Here is a 15722-nt window from a genome sequence, read left to right as displayed (position 1 = left end):
CGGTCCTTCGTTTAACTTTGACGATTAGTTGATGGCTAGTTAGTTCTCTCTTGCACTCCGACGTGTGAACATCGCGATTCTCTTTTTCTAAACGCGAAAACTTATAAATTAATACTTTCGGTAATTTATAATTATCTAACCAATCTTTCAAGTACGTGGGATAGAATAAAGTAATATTTAAACAATAGTACATTTATTTAAACATTAAAGCACGAAATCACGCGCGGGATTTAGAATAATTTTAATTATATATTTCGGTATTTAAAAATTTTCGTTTCGGGGTAGTCGACCGTGTATAATGTAAACATAAACGCGCTTTCTCTTAACTTTGACAGTTTACAAGTTAGTTCTCTCTTGCATTCCGACGTGTGAACATCGCGATTCTCTTTTTCTAAACGCGAGAACTTATAAATTAATACTTTCGGTAATTTATAATTATTTAAACAATCTTTCAAGTACGTGTGATAGAATAAAGTAATATTTAAACAATAGTACTTTTATTTAAACATTAATACACGAAATCGCGCGAGGGATTTAGAATAATTTTAATTATATATTCCGATATTTAAAAATTTTCGTTTCGGGGTAGTCGACCGTGTATAATGTAAACATAAACGCGCTTTCTCTTAACTTTGACAGTTTACAAGTTAGTTCTCTCTTGCACTCCGACGTGTGAACATCGCGATTCTCTTTTTCTAAACGCGAGAACTTATAAATTAATACTTTCGGTAATTTATAATTATTTAAACAATCTTTCGAGTACGTGGGATAGAATAAAGTAATATTTAAACAATAGTACATTTATTTAAACATTAAAACACGAAATCACGCGCGGTATTTAGAATAATTTTAATTATATATTTCGGTATTTAAAAATTTTCGTTTCGGGGTAGTCGACCGTGTATAATGTAAACATAAACGCGCTTTCTCTTAACTTTGACAGTTTACAAGTTAGTTCTCTCTTGCATTCCGACGTGTGAACATCGCGATTCTCTTTTTCTAAACGCGAGAACTTATAAATTAATACTTTCGGTAATTTATAATTATTTAAACAATCTTTCGAGTACGTGGGATAGAATAAAGTAATATTTAAACAATAGTACATTTATTTAAACATTAAAAACACGGAAACGTGCGCGGTATTTAGAATAATTTTAATTATATATTCCGGTATTTAAAAATTTTCGTTTCGGCGTAGTCGACCGTGTATAATATAAACATAAACACGCTTTCTCTTAACTTTGACAGTTTACAAGTTAGTTCTCTCTTGCACTCCGACGTGTGAACATCGCGATTCTCTTTTTCTAAACGCGAGAACTTATAAATTAATACTTTCAGTAATTTATAATTATTTAAACAATCTTTCAAGTACGTGTGATAGAATAAAGTAATATTTAAACAATAGTACTTTTATTTAAACATTAATACACGAAATCGCGCGAGGGATTTAGAATAATTTTAATTATATATTCCGGTATTTAAAAATTTTCGTTTCGGGGTAGTCGACCGTGTATAATGTAAACATAAACGCGCTTTCTCTTAACTTTGACAGTTTACAAGTTAGTTCTCTCTTGCACTCCGACGTGTGAACATCGCGATTCTCTTTTTCTAAACGCGAGAACTTATAAATTAATACTTTCGGTAATTTATAATTATTTAAACAATCTTTCGAGTACGTGGGATAGAATAAAGTAATATTTAAACAATAGTACATTTATTTAAACATTAAAACACGAAATCACGCGCGGTATTTAGAATAATTTTAATTATATATTCCGGTATTTAAAAATTTTCGTTTCGGCGTAGTCGACCGTGTATAATATAAACATAAACACGCTTTCTCTTAACTTTGACAGTTTACAAGTTAGTTCTCTCTTGCACTCCGACGTGTGAACATCGCGATTCTCTTTTTCTAAACGCGAGAACTTATAAATTAATACTTTCGGTAATTTATAATTATTTAAACAATCTTTCAAGTACGTGTGATAGAATAAAGTAATATTTAAACAATAGTACTTTTATTTAAACATTAATACACGAAATCGCGCGAGGGATTTAGAATAATTTTAATTATATATTCCGGTATTTAAAAATTTTCGTTTCGGGGTAGTCGACCGTGTATAATGTAAACATAAACGCGCTTTCTCTTAACTTTGACAGTTTACAAGTTAGTTCTCTCTTGCACTCCGACGTGTGAACATCGCGATTCTCTTTTTCTAAACGCGAGAACTTATAAATTAATACTTTCGGTAATTTATAATTATTTAAACAATCTTTCGAGTACGTGGGATAGAATAAAGTAATATTTAAACAATAGTACATTTATTTAAACATTAAAAACACGGAAACGTGCGCGGTATTTAGAATAATTTTAATTATATATTCCGGTATTTAAAAATTTTCGTTTCGGCGTAGTCGACCGTGTATAATATAAACATAAACACGCTTTCTCTTAACTTTGACAGTTTACAAGTTAGTTCTCTCTTGCACTCCGACGTGTGAACATCGCGATTCTCTTTTTCTAAACGCGAGAACTTATAAATTAATACTTTCGGTAATTTATAATTATTTAAACAATCTTTCAAGTACGTGTGATAGAATAAAGTAATATTTAAACAATAGTACTTTTATTTAAACATTAATACACGAAATCGCGCGAGGGATTTAGAATAATTTTAATTATATATTCCGGTATTTAAAAATTTTCGTTTCGGGGTAGTCGACCGTGTATAATGTAAACATAAACGCGCTTTCTCTTAACTTTGACAGTTTACAAGTTAGTTCTCTCTTGCACTCCGACGTGTGAACATCGCGATTCTCTTTTTCTAAACGCGAGAACTTATAAATTAATACTTTCGGTAATTTATAATTATTTAAACAATCTTTCGAGTACGTGGGATAGAATAAAGTAATATTTAAACAATAGTACATTTATTTAAACATTAAAAACACGGAAACGTGCGCGGTATTTAGAATAATTTTAATTATATATTCCGGTATTTAAAAATTTTCGTTTCGGCGTAGTCGACCGTGTATAATATAAACATAAACACGCTTTCTCTTAACTTTGACAGTTTACAAGTTAGTTCTCTCTTGCACTCCGACGTGTGAACATCGCGATTCTCTTTTTCTAAACGCGAGAACTTATAAATTAATACTTTCGGTAATTTATAATTATTTAAACAATCTTTCGAGTACGTGGGATAGAATAAAGTAATATTTAAACAATAGTACATTTATTTAAACATTAAAAACACGGAAACGTGCGCGGTATTTAGAATAATTTTAATTATATATTCCGGTATTTAAAAATTTTCGTTTCGGCGTAGTCGACCGTGTATAATATAAACATAAACACGCTTTCTCTTAACTTTGACAGTTTACAAGTTAGTTCTCTCTTGCACTCCGACGTGTGAACATCGCGATTCTCTTTTTCTAAACGCGAGAACTTATAAATTAATACTTTCGGTAATTTATAATTATTTAAACAATCTTTCGAGTACGTGGGATAGAATAAAGTAATATTTAAACAATAGTACATTTATTTAAACATTAAAAACACGGAAACGTGCGCGGTATTTAGAATAATTTTAATTATATATTCCGGTATTTAAAAATTTTCGTTTCGGGGTAGTCGACCTTGTATAATATAAACATAAACGCGCTTTCTCTTAACTTTGACAGTTTACAAGTTAGTTCTCTCTTGCACTCCGACGTGTGAACATCGCGATTCTCTTTTTCTAAACGCGAGAACTTATAAATTAATACTTTCGGTAATTTATAATTATTTAAACAATCTTTCAAGTACGTGGGATAGAATAATGTAATATTTAAACAATAGTACATTTATTTATACATTAAAATTGTAATAACGCGCGTTGGACTTAGATTAATTTTAATTTAAAATTTCGATACTTCAAAATTTTCATCCCTTATTCGTTGGCCTTTTTTTTTATTAACTCATGCGATATCGTTATGGACTTGTACTATTACCGAATCATTTCTCCTTTGTCTTTTGACGAGTAAACATCGAAAGTATCTTAGGATGTCTTTGTTGCAACTATCAACGAATATTTAAGGTAAATATATTTTTATATCGGACATTTCTTCAATAATTTATATAGTTTCTTATTATAACAGTGATAATAATAATTTTGTTTTTATTTTTTGTTTCAGGACATCATTGTAATCGCACGCGAAGCAAGAATCGGTAAAATCGATTATTTGTATCGGTTAAATAAGAATATCGCGAAATAGAAGCAGTGTTTGTTCGTTCGGGTTCCGCGATTTAAACAACAAGTATATTTACATCAATTGCGTGCAATGCAATCGTTAGAATCAGTGTTTTTCAGCAAAACGTTTTGCTTTTTTAACAGTCACATAGACTGTATTTATAAAAGACACTAGAGTTTCGCGAAGTAAATTCAGTGACCGTTCGTTTAAAAGTATTTGTCGCGTAATAGAGTCAGTGCATCATAGAAGAGGATCTTGATTAACTTCCATGTCGACTTACCTTATTTTAACGAAACATTCATCCTCAATTTCGACTTAAACGGCGAACGAGTGTTTTGGAGCCATCGCAGAACTTCTTAAGTAGTGAGTGAATTTTTAAATCCCTCCAATCACTTAATCATGTCGAGGACGAAAGGTCCGAATCGGCACAGGTGATTGGTTGTAATTAATTAGTAGAAGAGCATTGAGTGACCGCGAGTAAATTTCTTCGGAGATTTACTCGTGAATGGTTTCTTATTTTTTCATTTATTTATTAGATCAGGATAGGGTCTACTTGCTCAAACGCGATTATAATGATTTGAGATTTTGAATATTTTAATACATTTTTAAATATTTTACTCGCGCGGAAATAAGTAAAGAATCGATATTCATAAGTTTTAATAAAGAATGAGCAAGAAGACACTCGCGATAGGTAGTCTCTGGATTACAAACGAAACTGTGGATGATTTTATTACAATAATTAAAATATTCGTTTGTAAGAAGGAACGTCCAAGGGTTTACTTTATATTTTTAAATAATTATTAATTAAATATTTAATCAATTTAAATTGATACAAGAAAAGTCTCGATAGAGTCATTGGTTTTGAAAGAGAAAAATCGAGTAGAATGATTGCTAAAAAACAAAACGACGTAGTCCGTAAGCCTAGGTGATAAATTAATTAATTTTTAGCTCAGGATTTTCAGCAATTAATATACTATTATTTAATTTCTAATTTTTTTTATAATTAATATCTAATTTCTCCCACGCAGCGGAAAAGTATCTTTCGAAAGGATAATAATAAGTTTTCAGATTCGTTAGGGTTGTATTAGAGTTTTCTTTCATATCTTAGAATTTGGAATCAAATTTTGTCGTTACAGTTTTAGAGTGATAATCGATTAGGTTGAGGCACGAAGCAAAGAAGAGGCTATATGCCGAAGACAACATGTGGCTCAAGAGGACAACTATTAGGCTATTGAGTTATTTTCGAAGGTTCACTAGGAACTTTCGAGAATGGCTCTTAGTTTTACTATGTTAGTATTTTAATTTTACCATGTTGTCACTCAAAATGCTCTTATGGTGATGGGTGTACGGGTGTAAATTTAAAAAACTGAGACGAAGTAACTTTCCGTAAATAATATTCCTACATTGCCACGCGTACGCGAATAGGATTATTTCATATTTTATGCCTTTTTAATATTAAACTTTTTTTTAAAACTTAATTGAATTTATGATTCGAGTTTAATAAAATCAAATTTTACGTTAAAGTCGATTGATAGATTCAACACATTTTTTCTTTTCTAAAGTTCAATTCAATTCATAATTTAATTTTAATAAAATCGAGTTCTATATTAAAATCACATGTCTATGAAATGTAAAAGTAATATAATATTTCTTTAGATCAGTATTCAGAATTTTTCATTCTTTTTTAATTAATATTCTTTTTTTCTTAGCTTTTAAGTTTAATTAAATTAAATTCCGAAGTTTATTGTTCGTATAAATAATACACATACATACATATTCTTTCTTCTTCTTTATTTCTTTTCAGCTAGGTCTAAGTCGTGAGATCGCGAACACGGGAAGGAATAATTAATAAATTGGATTATTTTAACATTTAAACAATGTACGATATACGTAAAGTATAATTAATTAATATTTAAACAATAAGATATTCTTAGCAACGTTATAAAAATCATATACATGTATTATCATTTACTATCGATTAATAAATATAATAATATTTCTTTCAGAGCGAATAATATTTATTTATATTAATCCTTTATTTTTCTTAAGTTTAATCAAATTAAATTTAGCATTTTATTGTTCGTATAATTAATAAACATATATACTAATTCTTTTTTCTTTCCTTATTTCTTTTCAGCTAGGTCCGAGTCGTGGGATAGCGAACACGTGAAGAAATAATTAATTAATATTTAAACAATAGGATATTCTTAGCAACGTTATAGAGAACATGTACATATATTATTATATATTATCGATTAATAAATATAATATTTCTTTCAGAGAGAATAATATTTATTTATTTCTTTTTAATTGATCTTTTATTTTTCTTAAGTTTAATCAAATTAAATTCAGCATTTTATCGTTTGTATAATTACTGTCATTTCTATTTTTTCTTATTTACTATCATTAATTATCCTTTATATATCTCGGGTGGGACCCATGGGAGGGGTCCATGGGTGAGGGCCTCTGTGCGGGTTGCTGTCTCAGCATCATGTAGAACTGCTTCTATTCTCTTATCCTTCTGTGGCTCTTTTTCTTAAGTTATATTTTTCTTGTTTTTATTTTTTATGTTGTTAATATTCTTTTTTGAATTGTGATTTATAGTTTCGGGTGGGACCTATGGGATGGGGTCTGTGGGCGAGGGCTTCTGTGCGGGTTGCTTTCTCAGCATCTTATACAGCTGCTTTTCTTTTTTTCTCTATTTGGGGCTCTCTTTCCTATTTCATATTTTTCGTTTTTATTTACTATTATTAATTATGATTTATTAGTCTCGGGTGGGACCCATGGGATGGGGACATGGGTGTGGGCCTCTGTGCGGGTTGCTCTCTTAGCATCGTGTAGAGCTGCTTCTATTTTCTTATCTTTCTGCAGCTTTCTTTTCTATCTAATATTTTTCTTATTTAATTATGTATCTAATTATGTTATTAATATGTTATTTCTTTTCATTATGACTTTTCAGATTATTATTATGTTATTTCCTTTTAATTATGTTTTTATGGTTTTAATTATGTTTATAATATATTCTTATTAATTATGATTTACAGATTTTAGGTAGGAACCATTAGATGAAGCGGATTGTTGTTTCAGCAGCATGCAGAGCTACTTCTATTTTCTTATGTTTCAACAGCTCTCTTTTATTACTCATATTTTTTTTCTTTAATTATGTTTCAATTATGTTATTAATATGTTATTTCTTTTTATTATGTCTTTTCAGATATTTATTATGTTATTTCTTTTTAATTATGTTTTTATGTTTTTAGGTTTGTTATTAATATATTCTAAGTAATTGTAATTTTTAAGCATTAGATAGGACCCATGAGATGAAGCGGACTGTTGTTTTAGCAGCGTGCAGAGCTACTTCTATTTTCTTATCTTTCAGCAGCTCTCTTTTATTATTCATATTTTTCTTCTTTAATTATGTTTTTAATTATGTCATTAATATGTTATTTCTTTTCATTATGTCTTTTCAGATTTTTATTATGTTATTTCTTTTTAATTATGTCTATTCAATATTTATTTATGTTATTTCTTTTTAATTATGTTTTTATGTTTTTAGGATTGTTATTAATATATTCTAATTAATTTTAATTTTTAAGCATTAGGTAGAACCCATGAGATGTAGCGGACTGATGCTTTAGCAGCGTGCAGAGCTACTTCTATTTTCTTATTTTTCGTTTATTCATTTTCTTTTTTTCTTTTTCAGGAAAAATCATCAAGGTATAGGTTCATCTCTGGTCGAATGCGTCATCGCCTGGCACGATTCATCATCGATTTTTACGCGGTTACGGGCAGGATAGGAAGAACACTGGCGTGCGTGCCGGCGTGCACTAGCGTGGGTGTTCTCGGGCGCGATTATACCTCGTTTGATTGCTCGTATCGAAAACGCGAATTTAGAGTAGAGTCACCGTTTTTCTAAAACTCACGTGAATGTACGCGGACGCGACTTAAAAATCCTACCGGGGATTTCGTTTAAATTTGCTCGAATATTCGATTAGATTACCTCGCGAACGCGTTTTTCTAGAGTAGTGTCACCGTTTTCCGAACACTTACGTGGGTGTCCGGGCGCGATTAAAAGTCCTATCATGGACTTCGTTTTAGTGTTGAAATTCGGGGTGCGCGAACGGTTTACCTTGTAGTGCTGTACATAGCTGGCTGATGTTATGACAATCCTAATGTTTGGTAGCGGGGCGGAAATCCCGACAAATATCATGGAAAGTCTAAATACCGGTTAGCATATGTCACTTTGGATTTCAACTTAGAGTCACCGTTATTCTAACACCCGCGTGGGTGTTCGCGAGCGCGATTAAAAGTCCTACCGGGGACTTCGTTTTGTTTGCTCGAATATTCGATTAGTTTATTTAGAGTAGAGTCATCGTTTTTCGAACACTTGCGTGGGTGTCCGGGCGCGATTAAAAGTCCTATCATGGACTTCGTTTTAGTGTTGAAATTCGGAGTTCACTTCGGATTTCAACTTAGAGTCACCGTTATTCTAACACTCACGTAAGTGTTCGCGTGCGCGATTGAAAGTCCTACCGGGGACTTCGTTTTATTTCTTCGACATTTCGATTAGATTACTTCGCGAATTTGGATAGAACAGTAGAATCTACGTAATTATAACACACGTGAGTGTCGCGAACGCGATTAATGCGCTTTGATTGTTCGAAATTCGGATGCACGAATTCAGATGTGCTTAATAATCCGTTATGCCTGAGGCGGAGGGTGTCGAACGGTTAAGCTTTCTGTAAGCGGAGTCCCTGTAGCTAAGGCTAGATACTTCCTGTTAGCTTTGTACCATGCCCAAGATATCCGAAGCGGAAGGCATGAGGGATCGGTATCGCGGTACGCGGATTTTAGAGTAAAGTAGAGTCACCGTTAGCTCGTGGGTCTCCACATGCAGCAACCTCCACGTGGTGAGACCTGGATCGTTAATACTTGCAAAGTTTAATTGTAAATTTTTAAATGCAAGTATTAACGAACGAATAGCTGCATATTGAATTACTTTTCCAATATCTATTCAAACTAATTCCAACTAAACATTAACATATTTTCATTTTATATAGCTTATAATACTTCAAAAGAAGTAATATAGCAGAAATCTATTCTACAAAAATACTCAGAGAAACGAAAAGGAAATTTCTCTATCACACTTTAATGTCCGCTATCATTTCTATTTTTTCTTATTTATTATCAATAATTATTCTTTATAAATCTCGGGTGGGACCCATGGGAGGGGCCTGTGGGTGAGGGCTTCTGTGCGGGCTGCTGTCTCAGCATCATATAGAACTGTTTCTCTTGTCTTATCTTTTTGGGGCTCTCTATTCTTCTCTTTTTGGGGCTCTCTTTTCTTTCTCCGGCTCTCATTTCTATCTCATATTTTTCTTTTTCAATTATGTTTTCAATTGTGTTATTAATATGTTATTTCCTTTTAATTTTGTTTTTAATTATGTGTTTAATTGTATTTTTAATTATATTTTTAATTATATTTTTGATTATGTTCTTAATTATGTTTTTAAGATATTCTATTAATTATGATTTAGTTGCTTTAGGTAGGATCGATAGGATGATGCATGCTGCTTCTCTTTTCGTTTCTTTTTCTAGGTCTCTTATCGATTTATATATATTTATTTTCTACTTGTATTTTATATATGTATATATATATATATTATTTCCTCTTTATCTTTTTCTTTTACAGGATAGGTCATCGAGGGATAGGTTCATCTGCGGACGGATGCGTCGTCACCTGGCTGGATTCATCATCGATTTTTACACGCGAATACGGGAAGGATAGGAAGAACATCAGCGCGCGTGTCGGCGAGCACAGGCGTTGGTGTTCTCGGGCGCGATTAAACTTCGTTTGATTGTTCGAATCGAAAACGCGATTTTAGAGTAGAGTCATCGTTTTTCTAACACTCGCGTGGGTGTTCGGGCGCGATTAAAGGTCCTACCGTGGACTTCGTTTGATTTTTTCCAAATTTCGTTGGGGGTACTTCGCGAATTTCGGCTTAACAGTAGAATCTACGTAATTATAACACACACGTGAGTGTCGCGACGCGATTAGTATTTCTAAGGAGTGCGCTTTGATTGTTCGTAATTCGGAAAGCACGAATTCAGATGTGCTTAATAATCCGTTATGTCTGAAGCAGACGGTGCAAATGGTGGAGCTATCTGTAAGAGGTGTGTAGTAGCTAAGCTACGCATACCCTGTTAGTTAAGAAGCCAGTGCATTGAAGCGGAAAGGTATCGCGGATCGGTATCGTGGAACGCGGATTTTAGAGTAGAATCACCGTCAGCCCGTGGGTCTCCACATGCAGCAACTTCCACGTAGTGAGACCTGGGTCGGTATTACTTGCAAAGTTTAATTGTAAATCTTATAACGCAAGTATTATCGAGCGAATGGCTGCATACTGTATTACTTTTTCAATATTTTTTCAATTTTATTCCAATTGCATTTTATATCTCAATCTAATTCTATTTGTATTTTTTATCGTAAATCGTACTTCAATAGAAAAATGATTAAATGTAGTAGAATTATAAATGAATTTCTTAGAGCAATTGACAGATAACTTTTCTATCGCACTTAGAATCACAATCATTCATATTTATTATCATTACCATTTCTTTGGGAAGTATTCTTCGGTCTAGTCTCTTTAGCTCTTTCTTTCGATATGCAAAATCAATTTGTATTTTGTTACTCCTGGTGTCATTCTGGTGAAACAATTTTCTGGAATGTTTACATAGTTTTAATTCGAGAGGGATATAACCAATGCAAGCGTATAGGTCATTGCAATGTACGTATAGTGGAAACAGTTTTCCTATTACGTGTGTAGTTCATATTTTATCCGTACGTGTCGTTGAAATCGTATACATTTCGAATGGAAGGTGATGACATTTTGTCGAAGTATTTCTATGGTTAAAGTAGAGAATAGGTAGTTGACAACATGGCGTTAAATATGATTCTATGATCAAAACTTTGATGATATATTTTGAAGATTTGTTAAACATATAAATTGTAATTGTGTGTTAAATAATCTTATTATATAAAATGTGGTATGTATTAATTATAATAAGAAAAAATTATTTCTATTAAAAAATGGAAATTATAAATCTTATGCACGTTAAAGGTTATGTTATGAAAAATAATATTGGTTAGGAATATTAACGAAGAAATCATGTTTCTTATTATAATATAATATTTATCAATCGTTTTGTTGTTTTCAAATTAAAAATATATTTGTATAAAAATTGTTTCATTAATTTCTCAAAAGTATATTAATGTAGTAAACAGTTAATTTTAATAAGTGATTTTTTTATATTTATTTAAATCTATTTCACCTTTAATAGGAGTTATGTGTAATCTTTTGTTAACATCAGTAATGGAGACAAAAGTAACAAGTAAAACAAGTAGCTTAAAAGCTTTGTTACTTAGAGCATGGAGAGAACGATGGAGTGATCTACAATGGGGTATTAATATAAAGACTGTAAGAGTTATCTTCCGTATTAATAAAAGTATAATTTATGTTATTATAAGTACATGTTTTTATTAGAATTATTTTATTCTAATCTTTTAGATTTTGCCTAGGGGAGTTAGTGGAGATGTATATAATCTAGCAGATTGTATTTTGCAACAAGCGTTAGTTGGACCTGGTCCTAATCAATTAGTGTTATCATATTTAAAACATTCTTTATGTTCTCAGGTTAGTTTTATATTATATTAAATAGGTTTAAATTACATAAATTTAATTCATTAACAATTCTTATAATTTTTTATAGTTAGTGTCATATGCTGCTGTATTACAGCGTATAAGCAAGTATGATGGTTTTCATAAGCCTCATTGTATTGTGAGCTTATTAGAGTTTTTAGAATCTATTCAGATTGGTATAACTTGCCGTGGAAAGCCAGAGGAAGATCTTTTAGCAGCTGCAGTTTTATCAATAGTGCATTGGTTATTACAATGTTATTTGCATACATTAAATAAAATGCCTCAGAATAATTCTATGTCACAACAAGTAAATGAACTTATGGATAAACCAGCCAGTATTTTGAAACAAATGCTTGGTTCAGATTTTCTGTGTGCAATGATGTATTTAGCTCAGTATGATGACAAAGGTGTGTATATTATGACGTTTATGATGTTTTAATTTCCTAATGTTAAATCTTATTTTGTGTTTTTAGAGTTGTACATTGTAGTGGTTAGAAAATGTCAAGAAATAGAAACATTATTAAAAAGTAGTAACTTAAAATCATCAGTCCCAATAGAAGAATCTCTTAAAAAGTTATGCAACTTGGAAGTTGAAATACTTGCTTTATCACCTGAAAAATCCAGAATGGAATCTATAACTCATTGTTTGCAGCCATTATTTGCAGTTCAAGTGTTATTAAATCCAAGTACTGAAACAACTGTGTTTGTTAATCAATTACAAATGATACAACGTTTAAAAAGTTATACAAATGCAAGACTTTACTGTGAAATAATGCGTGCCTGTCTAATGTGCTTACATAATGTTACTGGTACATTTAATGAATCACAATGGGGTGCATTTACATTTTTGAAAGTTCCCGTTATTCTCAAGGAGCTTCATTCAGCCACATTGAATGGTAATTAAAGAAAAAGTAATTCAAAATTTTCTGAGATATCTTTTTATTGTTATAACAATGTTGTCTATTTTCAGGAGATGAAAAATATGAATATTCGCAAGATATTTTAGATGCTTTGGAACTATTATTACAATTTACTCCTCTTCTTGATATAATGGATACTACATGCTCATGTAACTGCATAGAATGTTTATTAAATGAACTGCAGAAGGTGAATCTCGTTACAGAAAAGCAGGCAAAACAATTGAGCAGTAGAAGGTATCAAAATATTTTTTAAATTTATGTATATGTATAATTTTAATATATTTTATGACATATACAAGTAAATAATATTTCAGAGAAGGATTAACTGCAGCATTGCAAAAATTAGAAACTTCCAGTACACCAACATCATCTATACCAAAAGTAATTATAAGAGCAGAACCAACATTAGCAGGAATTTTAAAGACTCTTAATGCTGACTACACAAAAATTCACGAGGCATTACTTAGTATGTTATATCAGGTTTTATCAGGCAAAAGTTTTGAATTAATGCTTGCCGTTGCTACAGTAGAGGGCAAATTGAAAACATTTGTTACTAAATTAATTAAATTCAATGAATGTAGTAAACAAATCAATGAACCTGTTCCTAGCAAAACAGCTGCAACAAGAGCTATGTTATTCGATGTGTCATTTTTGATGCTCTGTTCTATTGTACAAACTTATGGTTCTGATGTGAGTTTTATATCTATCATAATTTATATATATATATATATATATTACATTTTTTAAATCATAATATTTCTATTTTGCAGGTAGTTTTAGAAGAAGGAGGAGATTCTTTTTTTGAACAATGGGTACGCGAATGTATGCCTGAACGAAATAAACCGAAGTCTCCTCAAAAAATGTTACAAAATATTGATCCAGCTAGAGTAGATACACTCTTAGCTCAAATCAATTCAGCAGATCCAGATTTTAAATCTAGTAATATAAAATGGCATGTTGCTTGTCAATCTGCAATGGGAGCAGTAAAAGAACTACTTTGTGCATGGGAAAGTGGTGTATTAGGTGCTGGTGATGTAAAAAGAACATTAGATGGATTACGTACAGCTGCTTGCTGTTTACCAGTATGTGCAGCTGCATGGCTTTGCGCATATATGAGTATTACTCATCAAGATGCACTTTTGAAACCTATGAATATGGTTCAGCATTTTTTAACTCCACTTCCTGGTGAGGAAATGCAAGACAATTTTAAAGAAAGGTTAGTAATATTATTATTGTTATAGCTTGATATTTTCGTTCTTAAAATTATAAAATATTTATTTATTAATAATTGCATAATTATTGTAAACGTTTTAATAGATCTAGTTTGATGTCTCAAATTATACGAAAAATGCAATATGACGTACATCCACCAACACAGTCTAAAACAAAAGTTCTTTCAATGTCTCACAGGTATGATATTAAATGTTACTAAATATATCTATACAGACATTATTTTATTTTTATTCTAATGCTACCGTTTTTTTTTGTTTCTAGTATTATTTCACGACAACCAATATTGGAGCAATTAGAATCCGTTTGGTATAGTATAAATCAACGTGGTTGGATTTGTATGCAGGCGACACAATCATTAGAATTATTATTAAATACAGGTGGCTCTTTATGGTTCGTTTCAAATATAGTCAAAGAAGTCTTGAAATATAGATACCAGGAAGAATTAGACCAAGCTGTAGACCTAGCATTTGCAATTTTTCATCTTGATATAGAAAATTGTACGCTGGATCTCATAAATCATATCATTCCACAATATTTATATAATTCGTTACAGTAAGTTTAATACAAAAAAAAAAACGTTTATATAATTTCTCTTACAAAATATTTTGAAATATTTATCTCGTCATATTTATTACAGAAGCGAAGAACTCGTAGAACCACAATCATCGATATTAGCGAAGCTTTGTGTATATTGCATATTTTCAACATTAGAATACAATAATTCGAATCCATATCGTGGAAACAATAGAAAACGTGTTCGTCGTGATTTAGATGCGGACGAATTAGATGCTTTAGGTGTACCTGCAAATAAAATTTTGAGGCTCAATGAAACTGGAGATACAAATCCTATATTTGGTTCACAGAGTCCGCAAACGCAAAATTCAACTAATGGTCAAAAATCAATTATTTTAAGAGATCCCCTTTCGTCAGCCTTAAATGGATTATTCACAACGTTTACATTCCTTGCTGGCAGAGATGGAGAAGTATCTCAACAGACTCATTTTATATTACAATTTTTACGGTTAATGGTACAATGTGGTAAAGACAGAACTCGTATCGTGCTTCAAGGAATGCCTCAGACATTAGTACGTTGTTTTTTATTCGATTTTATTTTATTATTTTTTTTTTTATTTCTCTACTGCAACTTTTATTTTTTAAAGTATTATAAAAAAGATTTTAATGATTTTACAAATTTTTTACTTTTAGGTACCTTGCCTCCTCAAAGCACTGCCCGAGTCCTTTTCAACTGACATATTACTTAGATTTTACGATATACAGACTGTAGTAGGTCGTAAAGCAACCGCAAGGGATTTATGTATGTTACGAAATATTAATCTTAAGCCTACTAAATAGATTTAATCTTGAGACTAAAGTATGTATAGATTTATTAAAGATTCATTAATTTGCTAAGAACTTGTGACAAATGAAAATATGGTACAGATGATTATTTTTAAATATACGAAATAATTTAATGTGTGTCTGTATGTGTGTGCGCGTGTGTGTATGTATTGACCAATGTAATATAATACGTCGCCAAAATTTTTGAAAATAGTTAATTATATATTTTATATATTATATAGATTTATATATTATATACGTATAACTTGTTCTAAATAGATATTTATAATTTTTTTTT

General features: G+C 31.0%; 1 protein-coding gene across 2 annotated transcripts; it reads left to right on the top strand.

The window, feature by feature from the left end:
• The first annotated feature begins 11143 nt into the window (after positions 1 to 11143).
• Positions 11144 to 15661, top strand: MED24 (mediator complex subunit 24). 2 transcript variants are annotated; one of them, XM_035871248.2, is made up of 12 exons: positions 11144 to 11280; positions 11575 to 11711; positions 11802 to 11927; positions 12004 to 12340; positions 12407 to 12829; positions 12904 to 13087; positions 13168 to 13543; positions 13624 to 14069; positions 14171 to 14263; positions 14348 to 14638; positions 14724 to 15171; positions 15293 to 15661. In XM_035871248.2, exons 2-12 carry the CDS (start codon positions 11580 to 11582, stop codon positions 15437 to 15439), a joined length of 3003 nt encoding a protein of 1000 aa, XP_035727141.1. In that variant the 5' UTR covers positions 11144 to 11280; positions 11575 to 11579; the 3' UTR covers positions 15440 to 15661. The 2 variants fall into 2 exon arrangements, with proteins under 2 accessions (XP_035727141.1, XP_035727142.1); XM_035871249.2 differs by having other exon boundaries at positions 11150 to 11242.
• The last annotated feature ends 61 nt before the right edge of the window (positions 15662 to 15722 follow it).

This window comes from Vespa mandarinia, chromosome 1 (genome assembly GCF_050613455.1).
Source record: "Vespa mandarinia isolate Hongniang chromosome 1, ASM5061345v1, whole genome shotgun sequence".
Classification (NCBI taxonomy): Eukaryota; Metazoa; Arthropoda; class Insecta; order Hymenoptera; family Vespidae; genus Vespa; species Vespa mandarinia.
The sequence above is the reverse complement of the archived record's forward strand: the minus strand, read 5'-3'. Positions and strand labels throughout refer to the sequence as shown.